We start from the raw sequence: 17,169 nt of genomic DNA, 5'->3' as shown, positions 1-17,169 counted from the left end.
TAATTAGAGTTGCATTTGCCTACTCATACTATTCTCTGTCCTCCCATTATCCTTGCTTTCCTATGATAAATATATGGAGAACAATGGAATTCAGTTAGCAATCAGATGTTATAAACAACTTAAGTGTTCACACTCCATTTATATAACTACTTCAAGGTCTGCTCTTTTCATGCCCCCAAGATATTTAAATTTCACAGCTACCAATAAAGAGTGAAATTATTAATATTTTATTGCTTTGTTAATACATGGTTGATATGATAAGGTTATGCTTCTGTTGTTCCTGGAAAAACTTTAAAGTTGTTTTTTCCTGGAAAGTCAGATACTTTCTAAGACTCTGTGAAGCGCCTTGAGCATGGGAAAGGCGCTATATAAATAAAATGTATTATTATTATTATTATAAGCAATAAAGGTCACAAACAAACAAAAACTACAAACTTCCAATTTGCAGGGTGGAAAAAAAAGATCTAGTCTTTTTCATTCACAAAAGCATGTATAAATCACCCAATCTTAAACAAAATACATTTGCCATTAGGTACATGTCCATGTTTTTTAAAATGTGTTACTTAACATGTAAAACTAAATGCTCAAAGGCTCACACAGTCTGTCCTTTCTAAAGTCAAAGTCTTGTGAAGTGTCTTGTAAAATATGCAGCGAATGGGGTTCCAGGACTGAACTTGAAAATCCCTGACTTTCACCACAGAAAGTGCACTTTAAATTGATTCACTATTTTAATAACCTCCAGAGGGCAGCAGCTGTTGTGGTTATGTTGCAGATCAGAACAGGTTTACAACATTGTGGACTACTGTAAGCTCAGTGGTAAGGTTCACTGGAATTTGGAGTACTAGGGGGCTTCGCTCACCAACCCCCGTGTTTGGTTTTCCGGATACACACTTTTAAGATTTTTTTTTCTTTGAATTGTTGCTATTTCATTAGTTTCACTTATATTTCAGAACTTCTGTAAAAACAATATTTGTAATCATGCGAGTCCCAATATGCTGAATCTTTTTAATGAGGTCAGGATAGGTTTCTCTGTTTGGAATTTCAGCACAGACAAAACGATCTATATCATCAGCAGTTAATTTTTTTTTACAAAGTAAAAAAGTAAGTAGAGTTCTGCATTGGATTCCTGTCTATAACATTGTGCTATTTTCCTCTCACAGTTCCAAACAGTACATGGGGCTTACCAAGGTGATACCCCAGCTTTTGTCTAGGTTTTTGTACAACGGCTAACCAAGGTGATACCCCAGCTTTTGTCTAGGTTTTTGTACAAGGGCTAACCAAGGTGATACCCCAGCTTTTGTCTAGGTTTTTGTACAAGGGCTAGACAGAACATTTTTGACTCCTGGGGTAAATGTAGCTTTTTAAATAAGCTGATTGATAAACATATATACATGAACAAAGTAACCAATAAATGCATGTGCGGTAAACTCCGTTGTTTGAAATTCTCAACATTCTTTATTTGTCACATGCATAGTTATACAGGACAACATGCAGTGAAATGCATCCTGATCCACTTATCAAAAACTGTGCAAAGTTAGAAGAATATCAGTTAGATTAACAAAAAGATAGAAAGGTAACAGTATAGTAGAACATAATAAATAAGTACAATTATGTAAATAAAGTAGAATTAAGTGTTACGGTGCAATAATGTAGTAATTATTGTGCAAAGCCAAAGTTAGACTGGTGCATAGTTAAATGCGGCAGTTTGTTTGTTTGCGCTACTGCGATCTTTACTTTCTTTTTTTATATTTAACTTTCTCCACATGTGTACAGCGCAAACATTTTTTTTGAGCCTTTCTAATTTCACTGGTTTCATAGTCTCTAGCCTGCTCTGCATGTATTTAGCATTTAATTACTTTAAATTTAATTACTTTCCTTATTTTCTGAATTTGCACCTCGATTATTCTTTTTTGCTCTTTTTTCTGTCCAACGCATGAGTCTCTTTTCTCCGCGTTGCTTTCTTCTTCGCTTAGATGTCGCCATTTAATTTATAACGTACCTTATACGCTTTCTATGCGCTGAGAGCCCTGGATCTGTGTGTGCTCAAATCCTTCACAAGACTGAATATTTTGCTGCCTATTGTCCTATTTGATAGATTGTAAGTAGGGCGTGTCTTTGGTCTCACGGGTAGACAGAATGACTTTGTCCGTTCATTGGTAATTCCATTAAACGTATCGAGTATCTAAATATGCTTGAACTTCGTCCTGTACTTGTTCTTTCGATAAAGTTACGCGTGCTCTATCGTGTCCTTTATGAATGTACTTGTAGAAGTATTTAATACTCATCACTGATGCACAATACTCGACATTAATATGACAGTCAAATATTTTTAGTAAGTACGGGTTATATGGTACAATCATTGAATTATCGATCATCACAATTTTTTCACCTCTTTCCGTGATAAGTGTGTTTTTCGTGACGATTATCTCTTCGGCGATAGCCTGGAAAGCCAGCTATTGTCATATCTGTTGTCTGAACGAAAGCTTTTGGAAATTTTTTTAAACACTTTTTTTCTTTCGAGTCCCAACATGCTGAATCTTTCAAATGAGGCCCATGAGACATGTGTTTAATGACTTTGTACCATAATTCAGGATAGCTTTCTCTGTTTGGAATTTCAGCACAGACAAAACGGTCAATATCATCAGCAGTTAATAATTTTTTTTGTAAAGTAACCAATAAATGCATGTGAGGTAAACCCTGTTTTTGAAATTCGATTGTGTAACTGTATGCTCGGATTTTCCCGAATACTGTTTCGAGTTCTTTCAATAAAATTAATACTTTCTGATAAAACAATCTACTTACGAACGTTGGAATATCTTGTGCTGATGTAGCTTGTGGCATTTTTTTCAGGAATCTCCGAATTTCTGGCCATTGTGGATTGCACATCATTGTAATAAATAACTCTGGCCGTTTGCGCTAATGCGATCTTTAGTTTCTTTGTTTTGACACTTTATTTTTTTTCTGTTTTCATATTCTGTATCTTGCTCTGCATGTGTTTCCCGCCTCCGTTTTTTTTTTTTTTGCGTCTTTTGAATTCCACTGTTTTCATTATCTCTCACCTGATCTGTGTGTTTTTTGCCCCCTTGTTTTTTAACATGTTTATGACGTTTTACTTTTTTTTGAACCCATTTTTTTTCATTCCATCGCTTTTGGGTCTCTTTTCTCCACGCTTTTCTTCTTCGTTTAATCGTCGACATTTCATTTCTACCGTATTGACCTTTGTGATGGACGACCGGCTACGGACTCCGGTCGCCACCCCCAGGCCGCTAGGAGGAGCCCTCCGGACAGCAGGATGGTGCCCCGACTTCCAGCACGGCCTCATGGACTTTGTAGTTTATACACACAGCCCTGCTGGATACCTTGGGGGCCACCGGGAGTCGCTGTAGGGGGGCTAGTGGGCTCTTGCGTGCCCTATAACCCGGGAGTGCGTCACAGTCATGTGACTGGAGGAAACAACGTGCTCCCAGGATGAAGAAGAGGACTGTTTGCCCTGACCCGGAAGGAAACGGACTTGTGGGTTGTGCCAGGAACCACTTCCGGGTCAGGGGCTATAAAAGGACTGTGGGAAGCCCAGTACACTGAGCTGAGCTGGGAGGTAGGGTGGCAAAGTGTCTGGGCGAGGAGGAAAGAGTTTGTAATTGTATTATTGAGAGTTTATATGAGTGTGGAGTGGAGGGTGCTTGGTGCACTGTGTGACAACAAAATAAATAGTTGCTGTACTTTTACCTCGTGTCTCGAGTGGTACCTGAGGGTGTTAGAGGTGGCTCCACGCTTCAACTGCTACACATTATACACTTTATATGCACTGAGAGCCCTGGAGCTGTGTGTGCTGCATGACTGCCTTTACACTACTGATTTGTTTTTTTTATATTGCTTGTAAGTAGGGTGTGTCTTGCAAGACTCTCGTTCTATGTTCCCGTGAGACGCACCGTGGCAGGTCTCTTTCATCTCGCGGGTCTTTAAATTATCTTCCGAGAGGATCACATATCATAGACTATCAGGACAGAGGACAGGACTTCTTTTTATAATACAGAGACAAGTTTAGTGATCAGTTGCGTAATAATGAAAGTTTGAATCTTGTTTGTACATTACTTTTCAGTTCATTGCAATTGACCTTGTTTGTCTACAACAGTGCAGTTTTTTTTACTAACATATGATAACATGATTTAATGTAAAATTTAATTGAGTAGATATTCATACAGGCAGTAATAAAAGGGAAATGCAACTTTATACTACTTAAAAAAGCATGATCTACAGCAGTGAATTGCAAATTTTCCACAATCAAGGAAAATGTTACCAAATGCATTTCCCAAATTTGCTGCTCTTAACACAGTACTGACTGCGAATAAAACAAAACCTGACAATCTTCCGAATCTTTTAATATTAACTGAAATTAATGTTTTTAGAGTAAAGATAATGGTGAATAAGATTTCTGTTATGCAACATAATAAAATGACTTAGATGTTTTAATATAGGCCTATTTAAAGTCTAAATTACTTTATTAGCTCTTATACACTAATAATTTAAAACTTTTAATGCAGGCCTTTTTTTCTTTTTACTCAGATACTCTAACAATTTCTATCAACAAGAACTTCTCTAAATTACATCAAACAAATCTCAAATTTCTCCAGGGGAAACCAAAAGCCCTAATTGTGTGAGACAAAGTTATTATCCTCTTTATGGATTATAAATTATATTTTGTTGAGATTTATTATTGTAAATAATACCCCCTCAACTCCCCCCCTCCAACTTTTTTTTAATGACAGCTCCAGTTCAGGTGACTTTTCAGTTGCAACTGAGAAAGCTTCAAGCAGCCTCAAATCACAAGTAGAAACAATTGGCCCAAATGTACATCAGTATATTTGAAACACTGGTCTAAAACACTGACACATTTCAACACTAGATAAAAAATGGAAAACCCATCAGATAAGCATTTATCAATCCACCTACCATCTTTAAATCACTTTTTCCACTGCCTAGTTGTCCACACCCATTATTGCTCATTGTGGACAACTCTAGTTTCATTAAGTAATTTAACCACCTGTCTTTGGGCGGTGGAAAGATCAGATTAAATCTTAACCACACAAGGCATTCAGCAAGGGACTGAACAGATCAGCCCTGTGAGGTGATGATTCTTGCTGTTGAGCAAACATTCCAACAAATAAGCATTATTGTTACAGGGCTTGAAATTACCCCCCCAGGAATACAAACTATGGTACGTTTCAAAAAAAGATGAAAACATGAGTGATGTGTGTAAAGAGATTATTCAAAAACATTGTCAATGTAGAACTTAAGAAATGTCAAAAACGAGAGGAGACCACTGAGTCAATCAAGCTAGTCTGTTCAGTTATTAGCTAAGATACCCCAATATCTCATCCAGATACTTCTTAAATGTTAGCTTCTGATTTAATTACAAGGATCAGTAGTTTGTTTCAGAATGTCACAACTCTTTGGGTAAAAAAGTATCTACCAGCCTTAGTCTTAAAATTCACTTTCACTTAATTTCTGCTGGTGTCCTTGGGACCATTTAAATCAAAAGAATTCTTCTGGATCTACTTTATCAATTCCTTTGAGAATTTTGAAAGCCTGCATTAGGTCCCCATATAGACTGAAAGGGTTTAACTCTCTAAGGCCGTCAGAGTAGTATAGCAAGGGTTAACACTGGAAAGTACTGGTAGTTAAGAAAATGAGATGTATACAGTATATTTATGGCAAAACTGAAATCTTTTCTTATAACAAAATCCTTGGAATACTTTATATTTTCAGTAACGATTACACATTTTCCTTATAATATCACTTTTAAATGTGGAACATTATTCTGTAACTTAATCTTTGTTGTCTTTTGCTACCATGATTGATTTTTTTCTTAAATATACTGTATCTTCAAGTTATAAATTTTCATCTGATCATTTCTGATCTTTCTAATAAACTAAGGAAATAATAGATGTTTTTGCTGAAATAACAACATTCAGATTTTTCATTGTGAAAGTAGCTACTTGATGAGGAGTACATGCAGTTAAGAAAAGACACAGTGAAATTACCAGTGGATCTTCTACATTTATTTAAAAGTAATTATTAACAAACATTTAAAGCAACTCTCTTTAACAAGATAAGTGTTTTTAATTAAGTATTATTAAAGAAATTAAAAAGATTTCGGATGAACAGTAAAATGTTTTCAATTCAAGGCTGAACATTAATTTTGAGCACATCTGGGAACTATAGATTGAGTTTTATTTAACAGGACACTTTTGATCTGGTTTCTGTTTTAACCAAGCAGCCTAAAGAAATCTTTGTTTCAGTCAAAATGTGTCCTACTTTTGTCTCACTGATTGCCTTAGCATCGCAACCACGTTTGGGTCTGTGTATATCTTTCTCATTTTTCTTTCAAAAATAAGCACCCAATAGCTACTCAAAAAGTTGCCAAATCATGTGGCCTAAATAAATTATAATAAAGTGCACAAATTAAAAGGTTTATGGACTAATAATGCAGATGCTTAGATAATCATATGATATGCCTAATCATAAATAATTTATTTGCCTTTATCCCGAATCACTATGAAACAAAGGCATTTTACATGTTTAGTCATCCACCACCCCCTCCCCTTTTTTTTTTTTTTTTTTTTTTTAGATTTGCTATAATAAAGGGAAAAAAAACGCTACAAGGTATGCGGCTGATGGTGAAAAACATAACGACAGTCTGCAGAATGAGAAATTTAAAAATATTTTTACAGTGTGTTTTTGGAGTTACTATCATCATTTAAATTTGAATATGTGTTTAAATATTAGTGCTGTGATAAAGGGAACAGGATCTCATGAAACTTAATACACTAAGGGCTTAAAGCTAAAGTAGACTCGATACTCTGAAAATGAATCTGTTAAACTCATGAAAGCAAGCTATCTGGTGATGTGTTATTGGGATTTACAGTAGCCATTAGACAAATTAGAAAAGCACAGAAAAAATGCATAAACCATGATAAATCTTAACATATATACAGTTATTTACAACATACAAACATTAACTTTTCTGTAGCAGTAATGTGACTTACTCCCATTGTATAATGCAATCCTGTATGATCTTTATGCCTTATGTTGAAGAGCTAAAGGAACAGTTGGCTGCTGGTAAAAGATGTCTATTTGTTTTGCTTAAATAGTAAAAATGAACAAAAACCTTGCCTGTCTTTTAAGCTTCTGTTAAAAAATTCAATGATTATTTCAGCAGTTTCATGTTTCTGTCACTAAATACTATACGAATTAAAAAATATTGAAAATATATTATAAAGGCTTTTTTTTTTGTAATTGTTTTTAGTCATGGGTAAAGTTGAAATTCAAGATTTCCCACCAATGTGCTTGACAGGACTAATACCAGAAGGGAAGAAGATCTAAGTTGTAAAGGATGGTCAATAAGAAAATGTCCCTGGTGCACTCCAGTACAAGACTTCCTGGCAGATTAGGAGGAACCAAACATTATTTCAGAACGCTTGATGGCATACAGTGAAATTTGTTTCAAACAAGAGTGGACTAAACCGAGGATAATAACAGATGATGAATAATTACTCCTAGAAGGTTATTTTTGAGAAATAGGAGATCACTTTAACTGGTACAACAATCATCTCCTTGGCCAATGTAATGTATTCAAAATTTTATTGCTGAATGTGATATTAAGACTAACATTATTTCTAAAGTAATTGTTTTGTGTACACATAGTAAATTTAGCAGCACACCTACTAGATTCTGATATAGTTGTATCTATTTGAAAAAAGTACAAGAAAACATTTCAAGAATAATGCTTTTAAATATAACTGGTATAATATGCATTAATCATAAATATGCTTAAAAACTTTGGTATGTACTCCTGTTAGGTTGCACGTTGTAGTAAGATATAAATGTAGACTCCAAAAATGTTTTAAAGATTAAAAAAAATTGTGATTAAAATATCAATACTACACAGTGTGAACACAGCAGGAATTTTTATAGCACCTATTCTCCAAATCTAAAGTCAAGCTTTAAAACTTTAAAGAATTATACTTCCAAATAGAAGTCCTTATAAAATGAAGATAGATTGTTGATGGATCATAACATGCAAAGAAATATTGATTAATTAAAAAGGAAGAAGTACTCACACTTTAAGTGGCTCTATTGTAACAGGTAGGACTCTTCCTCTAGATCCAGTTTCACTTTGGTTGTCAAGATTTGTCTCAAACAGCAGAGAATGAGCCCTTTGAGAGCCCTCTGGGTTGGGCATGGCTGGACCAGGACTGGTGAGGGCTCGTTGAATCATTATATGAAGTGGCAGCTGTGACATACGTTGCCCTGGCTCAGAAGTTATGTTGTTGAAATCAGACTGGGGCTGAACAGACAGGGACTGAGTACGTGGTGGGGAAGGAGGAGTGTGTGTAGGCAATGGGGGTGAAGGAGAAGGAAGAGGGGGATTCACGACTGGAACTGGATCATGGATCTCTTCTTGACTCTGACCAGTAATTGTGGTATTCAGTGGAGCAGGCTTGATGACAGGTGTCGTTCTTTTGGGAGGAAGAGGTGGTGATGGCTTGGAAGGCATTAGAGTACCACCACCAACTGCCTGGGTCAATTCCGCTGCAAGGCAATGGAAGCAAGATTATGTATGAAGTATTTTAAAATGAAGAAACCTTTCAAGATATATAGATAAGTCAAATCATAACTTGCATGTAGAGACCAACCAAAATGTTATGTCCTTTTCAGGTGAGAGGCATAAAATAATGAATTTTAGGATTCTGGTCCATTTCTGTTTTGCTAAAATAGGCAAATGAAAGAGTTTACTTTCAGAATTCAGAAGATTGATTTTACTGAAGTTGTATTTACTGTATATTCTGCTCAAATTGAAAACATCATTGGAGGAAGAAGCTAAAAAAAATGTGACTATTTTTAATCTTCTGCGTGGACAAACATATAATTATGCTTGCTCACACAGAGGATTGTGCTCATTGTTTTTCAAGTTTAATTTCCTCATCAGCTCAGGCGGTTATCAGAAAATTTGTGTATGTGAACGTCACTTACCAAAGTAGCACCACATCTAGCTTACTGGTGTCTTGATATGGAGCTGCTGAGGGCAAAACTGCAAACTGGAAGTACAGACACAAGTTCTCATTACATGAGTCCTGATCAAAACATTTTCAGGCTGAACATGTTTAAAATCCAGTTTCATAGCAAGATTACTTGTTAATCTGCAGTTGTTCTGAATTACCGGTGCAATGACCCACTTTGGGAATTGGCATGTATTTTAAAAAGATTATAATAAGATTTAATCCTCAACATTAGTGATGCTAAAATTGATACAGCCTTCAGATTGACTGGGTTTAGAAACTAATGACTCATGAGAATATAAACAGGTAATCCAGGAGATTAGACTATAATTATGAGACAAAAATAAGTGAGCAATACTATGATTTTAGCAAGTTAAAAGGTGGCATTGTTTTTAACTGATAGGTCAACTTAATGTCTACTTTATACAAACAAGGAAAGCGAAAAGAAAAAAAATTGCAACATTTTTATTTCAGTTGTCTGAAATGATTTAATATTCTTTTTTACAAATGATGATTTAGTCCAACAACTTCCTAACTTTGCAAACTTTTCAAAAAAGATGACTTGGTTGTATCCTTGTTTACTTGTTAAAGTGCTAATGATAATGTTGCCTGTGTGCTATATGAAATAAAATTACATTGTTTTATAGACTTCAGATACAATAGAACAGTTGTTCTCAAAGTGTGATCCATGGACCACTGATGGTCTGTGAGCATATGGCAAGTAGTGTGTGGGTTCACCAAGTCATCTTTCTTAAAAGAACTTTCTTGCTGTTAAGGCCACATGAAAACCTGACCATGGACAGCCCTGTCTGACATTTTTTTTTTTTTATATATAGACAATAATCTTTAACCTCTACTTTATTTCTGCCCTATCTGATCCTGTATGGTTATAGTGATTGCTTCCTCTCTTTCTCTTAAAACATGCAGTCTTTTTCCCTTTCAACCTAACTTCAATATGTGGATGCTTTTTTTTTTTTTTTTAAATCCAACTTGACGTCCACCTCAAGAGCCAAGGAGTTACTGGGAAGAAGGATGATTTGGCATTATCGTTAAAAAAGGAATCGAAAGACGTGGAGATGGATCGTGGTCATCTGTCTGTTTGTTTCTGTGCTTCTCATCTATTGGATTACAAATTTAACAACTGTGAATTACAGTTCTTTCTGGATTTACTGTATGTGCTTGTCTGTGCTTGCTTGTCCACAGGATTTTGTCATGGTTGGATATGTCTTCCGTCTAGGGAGCGCTTCCAATCACACTAAATTCTTCATGTAACAACTGTAACCTGGTAGGACAAAACTATACATTTCATTTATAAGGCTGTTCACACGTACTGGACTGTGTCTTAAGTGTTAACCATTTATTGTATAGTGCCTAGTGTTTCATTCGGTTTCATTTGTTCAGTGTTTGTTAAATAATTATTGAAGCCAGAGGAATCTGGATGGACTTTTGCGTATACATTGTTTGTTGAATTAACTGCTTTTTTTTGTCTCCCTTTTATATTCAATATACTCTTCTTCTTTTTCTCATTTTGAGCCGCTTTATTGCTTCTTCTCTGTGTTTGAGTGTGTGCATGATGGGTCAAAAAGGCTGGATGTGTCCTTGGCATGCCTAAATAAAATAAACAAATCACCATTTAAAGACAGTGAGAATCTGAGAAAAAGCAGTCAAAGTATTCAATAAAGCTCAGTAGACACTTTTTCCTCAGAACAATCCAAATTTATATCAATTGAAGACATCAGAAAAATAATTGTTACAGGTTACAAATTATTACCTTGCTACTTTTAAACACCTAGTATTAATGAACAATCTTTGTGAGTATTCTTCTTAATCGTGCTATCTGGAAAGATAAATGTAGGCCATTTATTCATCCTACAAATGTTTTTCTTTTTGTTTTGGTATAGATTTACTGGCACATTCCTCATTCTTTGTATATAAATACATTTTTGAGCTGTTTATCTGACAGCTGTGCAAGGTTCTACTGTATTGAATCTGAAGGATTGCGAAGCTAGGGCAGAGATAACAAGTAGACCTTTGTTTTGGCAAAGTGTAGTGTTTAACACAATTTTAAAACTGAATCTGAACTTCTTGCTTCAGCAACTAGTGACAGTCCATACACATAATCTTTGCAGAAGTTTGCTGCTAAGGCTATTTTTCACTACATTAGTTCCACTTAATGCCAGTGTGCTTAATGCCTTCCGCGTTTCATTAATTTAGATTCTTTATGCACCTATGAGTTGACCTTTCAAAAAGGAGAAAATTATAATATTATTAGACTTATGTACAAAACGTACTAAAACCATCTTAATCTGTTAACATTACAAATTTAAATTTAAATTACAGCCTACCCTGAATTTACATTTAATTCTGAAATAGGGGGATTAAGCGGTCTGCCTAATGGAGTGATCAAGTGTGTATTTGTGCATTAGAGGGAGAGCTTGTGGGGTTGCATATAATCTAGAAACGTGTCAGCATCATTTCAGATCACCTTTTTTCCTAATGTAAAAATACATCCTTAATTTTTGGTTTCGCTCTTAAATTAGAAGCAAAAGATGTGTGGTTTAGTTCTACTTGAGCAACAATTGTTCTTACTGAACAGTTCCATTTTTTGTATTTGGCAACAACAACAGTAACTACAGTTAGAATTCTGCTCATTTGTACTTTAGGACCCAATCATTTTTATGTTTCTGGCTTGTTTTCACTTTTGGCTGAAAAAAGAAAACAAATTTTGGTCAGTCTCTATTTGCATGCTTGTCAGGCAGGTGTATATCTTGTCTACATGCTAGTGTCACTGCAAACATAAGTAACTCTTTGTTTCTCTATAGTAACAGCTGTCATTTTCAAGACAGAAAAAAGTATAATTTAGTGCCTAATTGTTAGAAGGTTAGGCTGTTAAGCAAAACAAGCAAAATCAAGCAAGCACAATAAAAGTGTTCAAAAAAGTACCTCCAGAGAAGACTTTAATTAAATAGATTAAGTAGAAATTATTTTTTCTAAATCCTTATGAATCAAAACCTCATATAATACATATACAATGAGCAAACAAAGACACACTAACCAAAACACAATTTATTTTACATAACTTTGTTCGTAGAAAACAATAGTGAAACAGACTGTATTTGACTGTTAGTAATGTAAGCATTCAAATGATTTATAAAATACCTAATTAATGGGGGGGGGGGAAACTTCATGTTGAAGATAAAATGATCAACAATCTTTCTCTAACATTTCTATACTTGAAAGCAAAACGTGAGAAGTGTGCGAGTGTAATGCTAATATAAATTAGCTCTTTGTTTAATCTGCAAGGTCCAATACAGTGTTGCAGGATGCAAAGGAGGAACCTACCCTGGAAGTGATGGAAGTAAGCCGAAAAGCACACAAATTGGACAGATCTGAGATGGCTAATGAGCATTAATGCCTTTGAGACTGTGTGTCCAAAGAAATTCCTCACTGACTAAATGAGAATGTGAAATCTACATACAGACAGTGGCAAAGCTGAAAATTAAACTCAAGTTGTTGGAACTGCAACAGGGAATTAACGACTGCATCAACATGCTTTCATACAGACAAACAGTACTCTGAGATGCAATCTTCACCAGCTGAGAGCTGAACAGCCCTGAAGTATCCAAACTGGCTGAACATGGTGGTTTGTAGAAAAAAAAAAGGAATTGCCTTTAGCTGATCTCACTAACCAATCATCTGCAATAAACAGTGAAAGCTTATTACAAACTATCTGTTCTATACAGCAAGATTAAAACAAAGAAAAATTATCTTAGGGCAAAATTAACAGCAAAAGTGAATCACGGTTTACTTATTTTTTCTGTGTACATAAAAGGATTAGTTTTTGGTAACAGAACATAAACAACACAACCGTTTCTTATCAAACCCTAACTCTTTCACAAATTACTAAAGAAAATAAATATATTTAGAATAATGCCTCATATAAATCTTCAAATCTAGGGATAGTTTACTTGTACACGGAATTTTTTTAAAATAAAATACTTCTGTTTTATCATAATTGGTTAATAGCCTTGATCATGAAAAGCTTGTTATAACAAAACAGGTTAATATCAATGCATTATCAGGTGATGATGATTTTCATGGATTTGTTGGTGGATTGTCATGCCATTTGAATGTGTTCTCAAGTAACGACTTAAAGGAACATTCCAAGACATTAGTTTGATGGATTACACTGATAAGCAATTGCAAACCAGAGTCCATTATTTGATTTAAGTCTCCACCTATCCTTTTTTAATTCCTCACCTTTTCTTCTTCTTGTCATATTACCTAGCTGACTATCAATATAAGAGTGAATCTAAAAATCACATTTCTTTGCTATAATGTTTCTAGAGGGGTTGTTGGCAGTCAAAACATATTTATTCATCTGTCTCATCTTAGGAGCATCCTTCATCTTTGACGTGAAGGCTCCAATGTTCTGATCAAGAGAAGCTTTTTCTAGCATGAATACTTGTAAATGAAGAAAAAAAAAAAAAAAAACAATGAACAATGTTAAGTCTTAATCTCCGTGGGTATGGACCTTCACTGGCATATAAGGGAATGATAATAGAATAAAGAAGAAAACTCAAAAGTATCTAAACAAATACATTTTGGTCTAAGCCTTTTGTTAAGATATTGACATACAAACTGTATTACAAACTTGAGCAACTTAAGCTGTTTCCAATGTAAATTTAATTATCCATTAAGAAGAAAATATAAAAGTTGACTGAGCCAGGGAAACAATGGCTACACTGTTATTTCCTAGATAGGACTGGGCTTAAATATCTTCAGCATCATGCACCTAAATATTTTATTTTATATATATTTTAATATATATGTCATAACAGCAAGATTATTATTAAATGGATTGAGAATTAGTAAAACCTGGTAATTTTCAGGAGTACAAAAATGATTTGGCTAATTCATGGAGTGTTCCAATAAGTTTTCAACGCAAAGTTATCATGCAAGCTTTGCAAACATGCTTTCTGCATTATAGTACAATGTTTCTCTGCAACAATAAGTCCTTAAAAAGAAAAAAACTGCTGCCTTACTGAACTACCAGGAATACTTCTTTCAAGCAACGGAAAAAATACCTTTAAATAACCTATATTTGGGGGACATTCTAATGTCCAGTGGTAGAGTGTTCCAAACAGGTGCAGAGTAACTAAAAGTTGCTTTGTTTTTTTCTGTTGATAGAGGGGAGGAAAAAAAATATAGATTATTCATTACACATCATTCTGTATATGAAGTGGGAATTTAAATGATCAAAGCAGTGGAGAAACTTAAACATTTTCCTACTTTGAACTAATGAACCTTGAATTTAATTGTGCCCTCTTGTTGTCATTTTATTCATCTACCTTGCTTTTCATATCTTTTACAGTTAGAAGTAAACTAGAGTGCCCAGAGAAATTCCCCACAGATATAAGAACATGCAAACAGCAGCCAGGAATCACACAGTGCTAGCTTCTACCACACACAACATGTTCATCAAATCAGCATCTGTAATCACTGCAAAAAAAATTAACATTAAGCAGAAGATATCAAAAGACAACCCACTTAACTGACCATTTAGGTTAACACATTTTTACATAATGCATAATTTGAGCTGAATGTATTGCTATCTTTTAGGATTTGAAAGACAAAACCAAAATACATTATTACAATATATTACATTCTCTGCCCAAGAACATAAAATAAAATGCCAGGTGACTTGGTGACTTCAGTGAAATGGATATAGTGCTGCTTGAGATTTTGTAAAGCTCTCTATAGTCATGTAAAAGGTGCATGCACTAGTTCCTTGATAATTATAAAGATATAGGTTTATCAGCTTATTTTAGAAAGATAAAGACTTAAGGTAAACAGAAAATTATGTAAAATTAAAAAATAAACTTTCAAACAGCAGTGTAAGTTATGCTAATAATAAACTTAGTACAACAAAGCAGTATTCTTTTACTTGCACTTAACTAAAAATTGCACACATTAAAAACAAACAGAAGAAATAAAATGGACTGTTGTCCTCACTTCGCTTAAATTATCTTTCAAAAAAGTAAATGTCACAAGCATATTGTACACTCATCTGCTGAAAGTGATGAATAAAAAGTTCTTAAAATAGATGTGTTTTTAGTTTTTTTTTCTTCTTCAAATTTTGAAATAATTAATTTATAATGTGTTTTGTAATTTATAATTGTGTTAACACAATTTATATAGTGTTTGTAATTTTGGTAGATTTGAATGGTTCATAAAAGTAATATTATATAAAACTCATCATTCAGAAATACCAAAACTATGTTAATAAGATGTGAGGAGTGAATTTTATCATTTGAATTGCTACTCTCAAAATATCAAACAATCTTGAAGAGAAAGCACTGATCACTTTAGTGACTTCAAAGCCCGTCATTGAAAAGCATGTACCCTTTTCCATAAAAGAGAATAAGAAACTTATCAGTTCTCTCCTCAACAAAGGCTATGCAAGTGAACACATGAATGCCACTTTTAGCAAGGCAAGAATTTCTCAAGTTGTTCCAAGTGTATCTATACAAATACATGTGTTTTCATGTATGAATGTACAGTGACTATACAAAGTCTTCAACCCTTGGAAGTTTTCACATTTTATTGTTATACAGAGCAGTCTAAAATAATTACAAATATACCAGAACTGAGAATTTGCGGCTGGACTTGAAAAACACTGTTCACTCACAATCCCCATGCAACCTGATAGACAGAGAGAGACCAGTGTACACAGACTCAAGTCTGTCACGGCTACTAAAGGTCCATCTACTAAATACAGACTTGAAGGGGGAGAATACTTTTGAAATGTTTGCCACTTTGCAGAGATCTGTTCTCACTTTTATATTAAAGACTTTTTCTTTTCTGTTGAACAGTGTTAAAATTGCCAAATCAAGTCCACGGTGATTTTAAACTTTCAAAAGGGCGCTGTGTATAAACTTGGACACAGATAAAAATAAATATAGCTGCATACCATGTGTCAAAGATGTTTGCTGTCACAACATTAATGTAACAGAATATTGGTAAACACATAAAAACTAATTTACTCAAGAAGAGGTTAGTTTGACTATCATGAGTAAGACACACTATATAAGTGCACACTGGTTTGAAGGATTAGGAGAACAAGAGTACTAAAACAATTAAACATACATAAAACTATTTTTTAACATTTCTTCATTCGCTCATACAATACAATCTAGTAATGAACTTTTTAACCAGAAATTAACCCGTCACCATGACAGTACAGTATTTCAGGATTGAAACAACATCTACTGTAGAACAGTTTAATTCCATACTATTGATTCATCTTCTGGCTAAATAAGGAGTTATAGCCAATATTCTTGTAGAGTATATAGCAAGTAGTACTTTACATACTGTACACATGACTCACTCAAAACCTATTCTAAGAATCTCCTAATAATAAACTAGGTAGACCTTTCCTTCATGACCATGACATTTTAGTGGAATATAATCTACCACTATATTACTTATATCACTGAGATACAACTCATTTGACTGAATGCAAAACATGGTGTTGCAGAAAACGTCTCTGGGTAAAAGGACACTTACAAAGATGAAAAAGCAAAGCTTTGAGGATAGCATTCTACACAACTTAAACAAGAAGGAGAAAACTCACCTAGGAGTGCAGGGTTGCTGTTCCGATTAAGAGGCTTGGGAGGTGGGACAGGCGGTTGCTTGGCAGGTGCAGTGGAAGTAGCATTTAAGCTGGTATTGCTGGATGTGCTGTTAGCTACAGTAGGGTTAATGCTAGCAGGAGTGGTGTTGGCAGAAAGAGTCCTTACAGCTTTTCCACCCACACCAACAGAGTTAGTGGCAGCATTCTTTTCAGGATTGAAGTCTTTCATCTGTCCATCACCCCCAGATTCTTGGGAGGAGGCAGCTGCTAACACCAACCATTTTGGAGGATGAATAACCTGCTTGGGTGGCAAAGGTTCTCTCAAAGTATCCAACTTTGGATCCATGTCAGAAAAAGGGCGGCTCCCATTGACATCTGCTTAACAAGACAGTAGCAGAGCAAGAAGACAAAGACACAGCCACATTACACAAAGCACAGAACAAAAACATACTGTCATAGAAGCATTTACAAAGC

At 34.7% G+C, this 17,169-nt stretch overlaps 1 protein-coding gene across 9 annotated transcripts in view; it reads right to left on the bottom strand.

Moving 5' to 3' along the window:
- Positions 1 to 17,169, bottom strand: part of LOC114664956 (phosphatase and actin regulator 4-like) — a 140,084-nt gene that overhangs the window by 17,554 nt on the left and 105,361 nt on the right. For 5 of the 9 annotated variants that reach the window (XM_051918857.1, XM_051918858.1, XM_051918859.1 and 2 more), the window contains 3 exons: positions 16,696 to 17,073; positions 14,147 to 14,239; positions 8,121 to 8,592 (listed from right to left, as the gene is read on the bottom strand). In XM_051918857.1, the coding sequence (XP_051774817.1) occupies positions 8,121 to 8,592; positions 14,147 to 14,239; positions 16,696 to 17,073 (943 nt within the window). The remainder of the gene's footprint in view (positions 1 to 8,120; positions 8,593 to 14,146; positions 14,240 to 16,695; positions 17,074 to 17,169) is intronic. The other 4 variants (XM_051918855.1, XM_051918860.1, XM_028819288.2 and 1 more) reach the window with 4 other exon arrangements.

This window comes from Erpetoichthys calabaricus, chromosome 14 (assembly GCF_900747795.2).
Source record: "Erpetoichthys calabaricus chromosome 14, fErpCal1.3, whole genome shotgun sequence".
NCBI classification, from domain to species: Eukaryota; Metazoa; Chordata; class Cladistia; order Polypteriformes; family Polypteridae; genus Erpetoichthys; species Erpetoichthys calabaricus.
The sequence above is the reverse complement of the archived record's forward strand: the minus strand, read 5'-3'. Positions and strand labels throughout refer to the sequence as shown.